The following is a 14,221-nucleotide window of genomic DNA, read 5'->3' as shown; positions in this document are numbered from 1 at the left end:
ACAGTTACGTTGACTACTTGGCCACCGCCGCAGAAGATCCTCGCCGTCAGCCTGCGCTCCCCCGTACCAACGTGCCACTCATCCCTCTGCTGTCGTGTCACCCCCAAATTGCCAAACATTTCTATCCAAAAAAGAAATTAATTTTCGCATATCAGGAAATTATTTTTTAAAAAGGGAATAGGCTTTGGCTCGGCCGCTGGGGTCCTATTTATAGCCAACCTCGCCTGAAAGCGATCTCGCCTGAAAGCGATTTTTTTAAAAGAAACCAATTTTCGCATATCAGGAAATTATTTTTTAAAAAGGGAATAGGCTTTGGCTCGGGGTCCTATTTATAGCCAACCTCGCCGAAAGCGATCTCGCCTCCTCGCCTTTTCTATTTCGCCCCTCCTCTGTTCCAATAATAATAAAAAGAAAAATCCTCGATTCGTTTCCTCGCGAACTTTTTTTTCTCAGGGCACCGGCGGCGATCAGCCTCGATTCGCGGCGGAGGCGGAGATGGTTGCCGTGGCGGCGGAGGGCCCGATCCGCGCGGACGCCGTGCTGGCGACGGCGGAGGGCGGGGAGAGGGAGGCGGGGAAGGAGGAGACGAGGGAGTACGAGAGCGACATGAGGAAGCTGGAGGAGCTGCTCTCCAAGTTGAACCCTTCGGCGGAGGAGTTCGTGCCGCTGTCGCGCCGCCAGGGGGACGGCGTCCGCCGGCTGTCGGCTGACGCGCCCGTGTTCGTGTCGCCGGCGATCGATTACTACGGGCGCCACCACCAGCTGCCGCCGCAGCTGCAGCTCATGGGCGGCGGCGGCGGCGGTGGCATGGGCGGTGGCGGGGGGAGGGACTCCAGCAGCGACGGATCCGCCAACGGCCAGCCGAATCGACGGGTAATCGCCGAATTGCCGAGCCCGATTCGGTGTGGTTTGTCTCCGGGTAGGGATTTGGAATGGGGTGCTTGTGGGTCGATCGATCGGTGGGCTTTGGGGTTCTTGGTGACGATGGTGGCTTTGGATGTTTGGCCACTCCTATGCGATCGCCTCGAGAGTTGATGTTTTTTTGGAGGGTTTTAGGTCTTGCTGGATTTTGATATAAATTTTGATCATGCTACCATGATGCGAACGTCAATTTGGAGGTCCGATTTCTCTCAAGGATCGATATATTTGATATTCTATCTTACACAGGAGGTGGTGAGTCGATTCTTTTCGGTTGATTATTTTCTGATCCCTTCTCTGCAAATGATTTTCTGTAATTGGATTCACGCAATCATTTCTTTTTCTTTATTCGTTTCTTCTTCGGTTGTTATAATTTTCCCAAGATATTGCTTGTCAGTGCTAGTTTCAGAGTCATTTCAATGAATTGGTAAGTACAGTGAGAGTACTTCTCTTCGGAATAATCACCTGCATTTGGTCTGTGTGGTTACAGAAAAGGAATGGCTTCAACCAGGGGAGGAGAAGGATGGGAGGCCGGCCACGTCGAGCTGATAGGGAGGACAGTGTGCGGCGAACTGTCTATGTCTCTGACATTGATCAGCATGTGAGAATATCAAAGAGAATAGTCTGTTCTATCTGGATATTTCTGGTTTCCCTTTTTTTCCTTGATTTATTGACCTCCCTTTGTTTTGCAGGTTACTGAACAGAAACTTGCTGAAGTTTTTTCAACCTGTGGACAGGTATGCTCTAAAATTCCTAATGTCAAATCCACTCTTGAGGATATATGATTTTTCTTTTTCAATCTCTTAAAAACAAAAAATAATTGATCGCAAGATTGTAGTCTCTCCTGGCTTAAAGGTTGCAGGGGATGCACTTATTATCTGCATCTTACAAATATATATAGTTTTTAAAATTGTATTTTTACCTACATTTTGTTGGGTGCTCTCTACCTAGTTAGAGTGCTGACATGTTTGGACTATAATATTCCACTATCATGTGTTGTAAAAATTGAACTCATTTAAGTCTGTAATCTGTAGGATACGTGAACAAAAATTTAGTTGGATGCCACTCTGGATTTTGATTCAGTTAAATGCACATTAAAACAAGTAAATAAGATACTTGGCATTTATGATGAATTCCCATTTTTCTTATGCTTTCCTTGTTTTCTCGTTTTCTTGTATAATTTGACCCTTCGCAAGATATAATGGGTCTAACAGAATCAAGATGATGGGTCTAACCTTTTTGATCAATCAATTAGTACACTTAAGCTTCTATTCATTAAATTGAAGATTTTTGCATAATTGGAATACTTGCAAAGAAGAGGTACGCAGCCATTTGTTTATTCATATTAGAAAGTAGAAACAAAAAATCATATCTTGCTTAACCAAGGACCACCAAGATTGTAAATGCTGAATGTAATCAGCCCCTCAAAATGATGATGGTGGGGTCACCTTGAGTGCTCTTGTAGACCATAGTCTCGAGGTGCATCAGCGTGTGTTCCCTTAGCGAGTGCTTGCACCTTTGTTCATGGTACTTGCAGAAATCCAAATCCATCTGCTCCAGCCAGGCAGCCACACCTCCAACTACTGCAGCTGCTGGCCTAGCCGAGCCCCCAGCCCTGTAGTGCAACATCCTACTTCAGCAAAGACGAAACCTTGATCAATCTTATTGCATTTTCCATGAAATTTTTTAGGGTTCAATTCCATGAATATATTACGCATGGGTGTTTGAGAGGAGAGGGATTTTACTTTGTGTCTTGAAGTACTCCTTTTGGGTGGCCACATGGTCCTCATCACTGCTGGTTGCTTTGTGCACCCTGTGTCCTGTCCGATTCAGCTCCTTCTTGCCTTAAGGGTACGTTTGCATAGAGGACAAAGTTGGATGGGATAGGGCAATCCCTGTTTTTTGGATGGAATGAGCCAGTTTTCTGTTTGGTTGGACAGATGAGATGAGCCAGTTTTCTGTTTGGTTGGTGGGATTAGGGTGGATAGGATGACCAAGTTTTCTGTTTGGTTGGATGGATTAGATGAGCTGAGTTGATTGTGATAAAAATATATATAAATGGAGCATTGTAAAGGAACTCACTTTTTCATCAAATAACTAGGGATGGAAATAATTTTAGAAATTATTACGCCACATGAAAGGAATATTAGTGAATTTTCCTAGATTTTTGGGAATTTCTTTAAGGCCTTAAAAATTGCTAGAATTTCTAGGAGTAGTCCTCTTTGGAGATTTTTATTTTGAAATCTACAATGGATATTGAGGTGAATCATTTTAAAATAGATTAATTATGAATTATAGAACCTACAGAAAAAGTGTTGTCACTTTTAGAGCATGGCAACCCCATTGTCCAAATAGAGAAAGAGGGAGGAAAAATTTGGAAACGGAGTGGTACTGTTCGTCGACACCACTGGTCATCCTCGGGGTGTGAGGAGTCACGGACGAGGCGGACTGAAGCGGACAGCCTCGCCTGGCTGTTTTTTTGGGACGACCTCGTCCTGAATCTAAGAGGAATATTCCAAGAAGTTGGATGACTCCATCTGCTCCTGTCCACAAACCAGACACCGGTCAGAGGCTAAAAAACTGGACGGGACCATCGCATCCACCTTGATACCATGAACCAAACACACCCTAAGTGGACTGTGACCTTGCCTATAATGGATCAACATGGTACACTAATCCTTAATTTCTACCTAATATTGGTTTGATACTTGGATTATTAAGGAAGGCTGAAAGTTGACACAGTTGTAATCAGATTGATAAGCATGTAATTTATTGTCTTCATATGCATTCCAAAATGCACGGTAACATAATATTGGGGTGCATATAGTGTGTTTTTTGGAAAGAGTGGGCGCACATAGTGTTCTTACCCTACCAAATTTTCATCCATAAACAGCTTTAGTTCCCTGCCAAATTAAGTCATTTGAGCTTTGAATTTGTGTTTCCTTTCTAGGAAATTCGGAACACATGCATGTTTAAAGATAGCAACAAGACCAACATTATGCTAGATTTCAATTCACTTTTACTGGGGTTGTTCTTTGAGTTTATGTGGGCATTTTTTCAAATAGGCACTTGGATGAGCTAAATTACAGTGCGACTCTACTTGTAACCATATTAGTTAGTCCTTCCATGTACATATGTATGTCGTTTTACATAAGATGCAGTCAAAAGTTTTAAAGCTGTGACTACAAATATGAGCAAATAAATCTAGATTGTCCGAGTTAATGTACCACTTATATGTTTGTATAGAAAATGCTTTCAATATACTATATATTCATGAGTTTTGCCAAACTATTGTGAAAACAAACGAAGTTGCCTACTGTGCCATGTTCTTAAGGAGATCCATTTTATATGCAGAGGGGTATAAATCATGAAGGACATTTTGAATTCTAGGACTTCAAGTGATGCTATTTCATTTGCCATGATTGATATTATGTGAGCAGATGGGTTTCAGGGGATATGCATTAGGCCACATCCTGCTAGGTTAGTCCTAGTTATGTCAATAAGTTTTCAAGTTTTGAAGTTGTCAGACCATGATTTGATTAACTGGAACACGTACCAGAAATTATCAATGGTCCGTTGCGATGTTGTAAGCTACTTAATTCCCCACATGTTCTGTTAGGTAACACACAAATCGCCATTGAGAATTAGTTGCCTATACTGGCAATTTAATTTTAGCTGGTCCAGTTCATATTTGCAAAACTTTATCATCTACTATGACTGTTGCACTCATCATAGTGAGCAGTCATTAAAGATTAATAATCAATATCTTTCAAGAAACGTGAGTAATATCCGTATGCAGACTTTAAACTTTAAAGCTATATGATGTAAACCAGGTAGCTTATACATGGTGATATCATTGCACTTATATCCACCCTTGCTTTACCTTTTATCTCTATGGTTGACTTATGACACATGTTCTTCACTTGTAGGTAGTAGATTGCCGTATCTGTGGTGATCCTAACTCGGTGCTGCGTTTTGCTTTTATCGAGTTTGCTGATGATGGTAGTAGCTTCAACACACCAATTGTTATCTGATATAGTTCTATGTTGGTGTAAGAAGCCATCCTAAATGAAGCTGCCTTTTTTGCAGTTGGTGCAAGAGCAGCACTAACGCTTGGTGGAACCATTCTTGGTTTTTATCCTGTCAGAGTTTTGCCATCCAAGACAGCGATTTTACCAGTGAACCCTAAATTTCTTCCTCGAGTAAGTAGAAAGATATAAGCTTCTATTACTTGTTAGTGTCAAAGCTCTGTAACAATACAAGTCTTAATGTTCTTTTTCTGCAGACAGAGGATGAGAAAGAAATGGTATCCCGTACTGTATATTGTACTAACATTGATAAGAAGGTATGCTATATCCTATAATCATTTCTACATTTCTTATATTGTTATGGTATCCTGGACTGTGTACTGAACGTGAAAAATCTAAATTTCTAATCGCTGACATTGAAAATTGAGTTGGACGTTCTTGTGATTTTTTTACCGAACAACCTGAAGACATTGAAGATGTGTTATGAGTTGTCTAATCACCACCCAAGCAACGTGATCTTATAGAGGTGTTTGAAACGAGGGAAATGCGTGAGTATGATACTAATGAATCAAGAACACTGTATTTGCTACAATCAACCAATATTTTGTATGCAGTAACAAAAATAATTTATATGAGCTCTCCTCTGAAGTCAATTTAGGATCTCATCTTTTTAAATCCCAATCCTTAATCCAGTAAAGAAGCTTTTGCAGCTTGCATACTCAAGATAGAGCATTTAACCTGTCATTGAAGTATATTGGTGTTCACTATATGTGGACATCAAAGATAAAAATGATGCAGACTGCGTAGTAACTTTCAATTTGTAGATTTTGCTGTTAACGTCAGATTTTTGTGCAACTGGAGTTGAGATCATGCTTATTGTTATTTGTACCAAATTACACCCAATGGCATAGTCATCGTGGATGCTTACTAGTTCTTGCTGATTTTGAAATAGTCCCTTGATTTTTGGAAACCAGTCAAACTCAAAAGCGGGTTGTAGAGGTTGGTTTCAAGTTGGAATTTGTCTTAGTTCTTCCTGACATTAACTTCGTTTTTGTTTTAGAAATGCTAACGGTAGGGATATTTGTTGAAAGCAGTATCATGCTATGAGCAGCCCTTTAGGAGTACTTCTTAAATGTTGGGTTCAGGGAGCATGTAAATATGTAATCCATAATCTTTTGTGATACAACCATGCAGTTTACATCTTGCTTGAAGTGCATTTGAATATAAATTATTCTGTATACACTTGTAAGAAAAGAAAAGTATTAAGTTGCCACTAGGTACCCCTGAGGTAGATATTTAAACAGTTTGGTAGTTTACTTCAAATAGATTATCCTGACTTTTTTTGTGGATGTTAGCTGGCATTTTTGGACAATTTGTATAATCCCAGAATTGGCAATGGTTGTATTATGTAGTCAACATCTTTCCAATACTAGTCGTGAGAAATATGTAAGAACAATAATCTGATGCACTTGTATCCTAGGATGTTAAAGAGTTCTTGCATGTCATGCGGTATGTATGCAGAATCCATTACTAATTAGAACTATAAGCATTATTAGTTACACAATTTTTTATGGTCAACTGGTGTGGCATTTTCACCACCAGAGAGTATGTCGCGGACAGGGAGTATCCTCGAACAGGGAACATAATCCTCCCAGAGAGTGGTCTTATATGCTATTTAGCTTTCAGAGTTTGATTCTGAACTTCATGTCATATGGGGGGTTAAGTGTCCTGGAAAAGAAAGAGAGAGATACACTAATTGCCGCTCAAAGGACTTTCGGTTCCTCATGCGCACCCATTTGGATTTTTTGGTTCCCTATGCGCACCCCTTTGGATTTTGAGTGGTTCGGATGTCGCGCCGGTTGAGGTTCCTCGGTACTTTCGAGAGTGAGGTGTTTAAGACGAGATATGTATAAAAAACTAAGGTGTTGGTGTCTAGTTGCAGCCACACATGCACGGTTTTGACCGAGAAGCAGCCGTGAGCCCCAGTGGTAGTGAATGATAGGATCGGTGACATTTCCAACGGTAGTTCCACCTTTCACCTCAGGTGTTAATCAATGGTTGGTCGAGCAATAAAAGTAGGAGTTTACCTAGCTGGCCACCCATCGATGTTTTTGCAAGGCAAAAAGACAACTCTTCTTGTGGATGGCGCCCTCCTCCCACTCTTTGTCGGGAAGGTCGATGATCTTGGAGGATTTGGCAAGGCCCGAGTCGCCTCTGACGCCGGCTTCACTTGCTGTGGTGCCCTTGGGGGCAGACAATCTCAAAGTCCTTCTGGCGGGGTTGGAGCTGGCCGTTGTCGTGCCTCCCTCGTTATAGAGAGGGTCTCCTCTCGCTGCTTCCGCTCGATCTCCGGCTTGAGCGGTTGCTCCGGTCGAGATTATCGACATCTCTGACGACAAGGAGGAGATTGACTGGGACCTTCTGGAGGAGCTCGACAAAGAGAAGGTGGAGGAGGAGCATAAGGAGGGTTAGCCGGGTTCGCTGGCGCCGGTCAGCAGCTCCAGCAGGGTCTTCACGCCGGCCACCCTCCTTGGCCCTTGCGCACACCGTCATCCGATTCATGGGGCAAGTAGGGGTTCACATCTTCTGAACTCTTGAAGGTGGTGGATCTTTACGATATGCAAGAGTTAGACGGAACATTTCTGTCAACCTGGCTCTAGCCACTCGAGTCGAGAGGGAAAGGACAAGCATGCATTAGGATAGTTAGCCCAATAAAATGTAATCGACCTGCTTGTAACCTATCTTTTCCGTGAATGAAAATGTTCCAGCCCTTTCTGATGGCCTTGCTGATGGCTGGAAGACCACCCGGGAGCCCTGCGGGCTTTGGACTGTCTGGTCCTTACCACTGTTCGTAGTGTTCAGAGTTTTCCCCGTGTTGTCGTGGCGAGTAGGCTCCGACTGTTTCGCCCTGCTCGTTAGTTAGGCTTTCGAAGCGCGGGACAACCCTTAGCACGACAAGTCCCTTGGTGGTGACCAGTGTTCGATCCGAGTGGGGACTTGTGGCCTTGTGATCGTTATCCCAAGCCGTTCGTATCTTTGACATTGTGCGAGCAGTGATTCCACACTGTTCAAGAGCTCTCGGCCATCTGGTTGTTTTAACTTCTTGGTCGCTAAGTCCTGTAGTGGCCGTCGAGCGTTGTTGCGTGCTGTTGTCGGAGAACCAATCTGGCGAGAGCCCGTTGTTGGTCGTGAAATCCTGCAAAACAGAGAGTCTGGACTTTTGAATTTCAAAAACTTACAAGTTATATTCCATGCTCGTTCGGAAGGTTTTGCAAAATAGAAAAATATGCCTGTCTCCGAGAAACGCTACACATAGAACTGCGTAGCAGGGCGATATTCCAGGAGTTGTGTAATTCACGACCGTCCTTTATAGCTAGCTTAACCGTACCAGGTCGGGTGACATGGATCACTCTGTAGAGCTCTTTCCACTTGGGGGAGAGTTTATTCTGACTAGCCTTATTCTGAATTTGCCTAGGACGAGGTTGCCCACAACCAGTCTCCGCTCTCGCACCTTGCGGTTGTGATAGCGTCCGAGGCTTTGCTGATATCGGGCAACTCGAATTGGGGCACGCTCGCGGAACTCTTCGATCAGGTTTATATCCTCCTCTCGTCGCGCCACCTGATCGTCGTCCGAGTAGTTGGTCATTCGGGACAATTGAAAGGTGATCTTGAAGGGAAGCATTGCCTCTACGCCAAAAATTAGGAAGAAATGGGTTTTGGCTGTAGTTTTACAGGGAGTTGTTCGCAGCGACCAGAGTACTGTGAGTAATTCGTTCACCCAGCGTCTTGAATAATTTTTAAGTCGATCAAAGACTCGGGTTTTGATCCCTTGAAGTATCATCCCATTAGCCCTTTCGACCTGTCTGTTGCTCTGTGGGTGTGTCGTCGACGCGTAGCAAACTTTGGTCTCGATCTCTTCACAATAGTCCTAGAAAGCACTACTAGTGAATCGAGTCTCGTTATCTGCGATTATGCGATTTGGACTGCCAAACCGCACTATCAGTCCCCGTATGAATTTAATTGCTGCTTTGGCGGTGATCTTCCTGACAGGCTCGGTCTCTATCCAGTTGGTGAATTTGTCGATTATCATGAATAGGAATTCAAAACCGCTCAGTTCTTCTCTGGGCGCGTGGCCTGGGGATCATCGCTAGCCCCCGGAATACGGGAGCCTCCGCTGCCTCCTATTGTATGAACTGTTATGCAAATTTCCCATTGAGCCTCGGAGTCATTGGACTCCGATTCGGTGTCCTCGCGGTGACCGGGGTCCTCGGAACGGGACTTAGTAGTTACTGTGGATCTGGCCATATGATAGCCCAATCTAATCTTCAACACCTACCGAAACGTAGAAGAGCATCCCCTACCTGGCGCGCCAACTGTTGAGGGTTAATCCCTGAATATGATTCCAGGGTGTATCGATTGATGGACGTGTGAACAACGTTTGCGGTCTACGTGTGTTTGTGATGAACTCAAGAATACAGGGATTATCCAAGTTTAGGTCTCCTTAAGAATAACAACCCTATGTCCTGTGTATTTTGTTATCAGTGTTTGTAAACTGGTTACATATGAGTTTTCTTGACTTCTCTCCTTTTACAAACCGGGTCCTCCTTTCTTTATATACTAGAAAGAAAAACTTACAAGTGGGCCTTGTTTAGCAGATATATGCCTGGTTAGATATTTTACTCTTGGATCATCACTATGGAGAACCGGATGAACCCAACTTGCCCTGAGAGCTCTGCATGTCCATCCCATCCGTGGGAATGCCGCTGCACCTACCTCCCTCGGTCGCCCGGTCTGTCCCATCACCGTGCGCTACAAGTTCGTCTACCAAACCATCCCATCCTTGCGCTCCGCGAGTCTACCTGCAAAATCACACTTGTCTGGTCGTTTTGTAGATCATGTCTCATCCGTTGCGTGGCGCAAGTCAGTCCGCAATACTCCACTCTGTAACAATTAATGCTACGAGATAGGGCACTGCTCATCTAAGCCGGCTACAACTTTGTACGTTAGAGGAGGTGCTTCGGGAAGGAAAACACTTGAGTAGACATCAATAAATACGATTAGACAGGTTAGGTATGGGCATCCTGCGACCAGCAAGGGCTGGTCGTGGGACCATATTATATTGCAAGGAGGCTGGTCGCGCAAGCCTCGCGCTGGTCATGCGAGTTAAGGGTTGGTCGTGCCATGGGCCAAGGTTCAGGAAATATCCCCTGTCCGTCGCCATATCCCTCTTAAGGTCCGTTAGCCAGGATGCCCTCTTACTCAATACTCCGACAATGCACATATTGTAGCAAGCTATCCAGGGATTTTGGGTTAATATTAGATCCCTAGATCTTGTAAGGAGGGCCTAGATCATGCGTTTACTATAGAGTGAGGAGATTGTTTTTCTTTAAAAGTTCATGCCTTTTATAGCAGTATGGATTTGTGTTAGAGAAAGGAGATGTGATGTTTAGATCTAGGCTTTCTATCTTTATCTTGTTGTATGGTGCCATCACCTCTCTTAGTTAATATTTTCTCTGGTTATAAATACTTCTTGTTTTGACTAGGATTTGGTCAAACTTTTAAAACTTTGACTGTCAATAGCTTCCAAAATATTTAGTTTAGAAACATAAAAATCACACGTAGATTTGTCTTGAAAAATATTTTTATAATATTATATTTTTATTAGATATTATAACTATATTCTAATAGAAAATAATGTTCAAAGTTACACGTCGAAGACTGAAAAGTCACAAGCGACAAGTATTTATGACTGGAAGGAGTATTTATATATGTGTTATTCTGTTTTATTTGTCCTAGCATTTGACAATTTAGTGGTGATCTTGATAGTAAATATAAATGGTGAAAAGTGAAAAAAAGGGCATTTCAAATGCTAAGTACTAAGGCTCCTTTTGATATTTTTTAAATGTTTCTGTTGAAATGCTAAATATAATGATTACATTGCAACTTTCCTTTTTCCTTACTGTGTAGATTACAGAAGATGAAGTGAAGCAATTCTTTGAGGGATCATGTGGTGAAGTATGTGAACTCTATACTTTCATCGTAGACATGTTCTTTCTTATATAGCTAAGCATAAATATTTCTCTTCCTTTTTACTTAGGTTTGTCGCCTGAGGCTACTTGGTGATTATGTGCACTCCACATGCATCGCCTTTGTTGAGTTTGTCCAAGTAAGTAAAACAGGAGACTTCAGTATATTACATGTCATCAAGAATGTATCGTTTTCCAATCCAAGAAATAATTTATTACATCGGAGTGACAACAGACACTCTTTTTGTATGTAAATTCCTGCTGGAATGGTAAAAATGTTTTTTTACAAAATCATCTGATTGGTAATTGCTGTGTGGCAATTCCGCGTTAAACTTAGGTTGCCCATCATTCTGCATCTGGTTCTCTCCAGATTGGATGATTTTCTCTTTGATGCTTTCAGGTGCTATTAAGTCTTGCCTGAATCATATTTAGATCATTTATTTGCGTTGCAGTTGACATGGATTATTAGTTACTAAGCATTTAAGTTATTTGATTAAGGGCTGTTACCACTTGTTTTAATTTGTTATTTTGCTGTTGTGTGTGGCTAGTTTCAAGAATGGCTACAAAAACTAGAAAGCATTTATAGATTCTTATCGTGTAAAGCTGATGTCATGCCATCAGTAGTTCCTACTTCCTAACAGATGAAGTAAGGAGATTACTATACGATCATCACTGATTCACTTCACTATTATTGTAACTTCACACATATGCATCTTTCTGCTCCTAGCTTCATCTGTATCACTTTTCCCTACTGCTTTTATTCTGCCAGCTGTGACAGTCTTGTGGTAACTTGGTAGATATTTACCCTCTTTCACTGCACATGTATCATTACAAGCATGAAGTAGTTAACGCTGCTTTAATCATTTATGCTAGGTAGTCCTAACCATTCTAGCATTATAGCCTATAATGCCAAAATGGTTAGGACAATCTACTTTCACAAGTTTTAAACAAAATACAGAGCAGTCAAATTACCACATCTTTTTTATAGTTACTGATTTACAAAAATCCTAATTTATGAGTGCCTGTTACGGTCACCAAGTTGCGGGTGATTTTGTAGTATGCTGTTGGGGGATGTCCTGTCAGCAGCGATCAAGGACCCAACAAAATTCAGTTTTGAATCTAGTGGGAAAAAAACCTTAATAAGTTTCAACTTTTAACTCTAGTGTTAGGTGCTGTAGCCAACTGCACTCACCGTGTGGTTGTGCTTTTGAATAAAATCAAACACTTTGTTGGGGAGGCAAGTAATTTGCAAGTAGCACACTAACAAATTTGCGTATATCTTAATGGTCATGATGTCTTGGGCTATCCAAAATGGAGTTATAATGCTTTTGGATGCAGGGAATTGAAACATGCACCTGTATATGTAGTTTTAACGTGTTATATCCTGATTTTTTTAATAAAGCATGCAGGTCGACTGGTGGCCTGTTGACCTAGACCTCAACTAAGGTCGGTCGATGGCGTGGCTAGTTCTAATACTACCTCCATTCTTAAATAGATGTCGTTTAGGGATTATAGTCAAACTTCATCAACTTTGACCATTAACATAGGAAAAACATTAAGATTTGTCGCATGAAAATGATATTAGTAGATTTGTCATAGGAAATACTTTCAAATGATTATATTTTTAGTAGCTTTCGATAACAAATGCTTAGAAAAAAGCAATCATGCACCGGAGACTGTCGATATTCTAAACGACAAGTAAAAAAGAACACTAGTAACATTGTAGTGTGGTACTCCCTCCAGTAGAAAAGAAGTGAGGTTTGGACTTGTCATGTCTCGAAAATATGATTTCAACCATAAATTTATCTTGTATTATATGTTTGGACCTAATAAAATTATTATATTATGAAAGTACTTGTTGCCTATGAATGTATTATTGGTCATAATTAAAATAGTTCGACTAAATGCATCCGAAAAGATCCTTTATTTTTTAGTGTCACACTAGGCGCTAGTCAGGCGGCAGACTGTTGCCTAGCACCTTGGGTTACACTTAGATGTCATTTTATAGGACAAATGCAATCCAGCTGGGTGGCATTTGCAGAGGAAGTAAAATTAGAAACAGAATTATCAATGATTTCTCACTGATGTGGGTTGTGCATTGCTTAATTGTCATTTAGTATGAAATGATTCTTTTGGTACAAAAGTATGCAAAAGAGTTTAAAAGGGTTACAAGAGTTTATCTTTCTGATTTAACATATGACAGCTCTTTCTGCCCCTAGTTACCACTGCTATTTTTTTTTATGTTCAGCAATGAAACCTGATGTATCTTGAATATGAGATATTAGTTTGTTCTTTTTAGATCTTGACTATTTTAAAACTCTGTTTGTGCAGGCAGATAGTGCTATTCTAGCTCTGAACTGCAGTGGCATGGTTCTTGGCTCGCTTCCCGTCAGGCAAGGGCATAATTTCTGCATATGTTTGAAACTGTCGTTAGGGCTTGTTATCCATCTTGTGCTTACTATTTGCCATACTATTGTCTTGCGCAGGGTGAGCCCGTCAAAGACACCAGTCCGCCCTCGTTCGCCCCGTGTGACGTCATACTGAATCCGACTCATCTGAAGCCTGTTGTCCAGGGCAGCAATTTCCGGGCAACAAAGCCTCTAGTCGTGTGGCCTTAGAGACTGTCACGCCGCGGATCAGCAATTGTCGTTGAAGAGAGTTCTCGTTGCTTAAATCTAGTCGTCTAGTAGAAGGCCCCTCGCTGATGTTTCTCGGATCAGAGACCCATCTGTCTGTATGGTCGCTGGGAGCTTTATTTTGACCTTTTTTCTTTCTCACCCTTGTTTAATTATGGATGGATGCTATAGCAGCCTTGACAGGCATTGGAACAATAATGCCAATGGATTCTCTTATTCACTTCCGTCTAAACACTTTTTTTCTTTCTCTGTCGCTGTCTTGATCTTGCACAAAAAAATGCCCCGTTGTAGGGGTAAACCAGCCAGTTATTAGTGTCTACGCAAGGGTGGTAGTATCTCACTGCGCTCAGGCGGATTGGAACTGGCAATAGGCCTGTTGGCCCGTCTCTCTGGTGCCTATTTGTTACCTGATGTTAATAAAACGATTTGCTGCAGATATTAATAAAACTATTGGTGTCTTTTTTTGCTTGACATGATCGGATCATCGAATCATGATTCTATCAGATTTTGAAATACATGTATTTTATATGAAATGTACAATATGTTCTAGGAAATAAAAGGCTATAATGTTGATTTTGATAAATTTAAGTGCATTCATTCATGCCAAATTCGT

At 41.8% G+C, this 14,221-nt stretch overlaps 1 protein-coding gene across 1 annotated transcript; it reads left to right on the top strand.

The window, feature by feature from the left end:
• The first annotated feature begins 353 nt into the window (after positions 1-353).
• On the top strand, positions 354-13,828 carry LOC133883636 (polyadenylate-binding protein-interacting protein 8-like). Its single transcript, XM_062323010.1, has 10 exons — positions 354-873; positions 1,409-1,519; positions 1,611-1,655; positions 4,848-4,920; positions 5,008-5,120; positions 5,204-5,263; positions 10,914-10,961; positions 11,044-11,112; positions 13,304-13,365; positions 13,459-13,828. Exons 1-10 carry the CDS (start codon positions 496-498, stop codon positions 13,514-13,516), a joined length of 1,017 nt encoding a protein of 338 aa, XP_062178994.1. The 5' UTR covers positions 354-495; the 3' UTR covers positions 13,517-13,828.
• The last annotated feature ends 393 nt before the right edge of the window (positions 13,829-14,221 follow it).

The sequence above is a fragment of the Phragmites australis genome, chromosome 10, assembly GCF_958298935.1.
Source record: "Phragmites australis chromosome 10, lpPhrAust1.1, whole genome shotgun sequence".
Classification (NCBI taxonomy): domain Eukaryota; kingdom Viridiplantae; phylum Streptophyta; class Magnoliopsida; order Poales; family Poaceae; genus Phragmites; species Phragmites australis.
This window is presented reverse-complemented; position numbering and strand designations above follow the sequence as displayed.

Coding starts and splice junctions, on each gene's coding strand:
- LOC133883636 (XM_062323010.1), top strand. CDS start 496: ATGGTTGCCGTGGCGGCGGAGGGCCCGATCCGCGCGGACGCCGTGCTG. Junction 5,264..10,913: donor GTACTAACATTGATAAGAAG/GTATGCTATATC, acceptor CTTACTGTGTAG/ATTACAGAAGATGAAGTGAA. Junction 11,113..13,303: donor CCTTTGTTGAGTTTGTCCAA/GTAAGTAAAACA, acceptor CTGTTTGTGCAG/GCAGATAGTGCTATTCTAGC.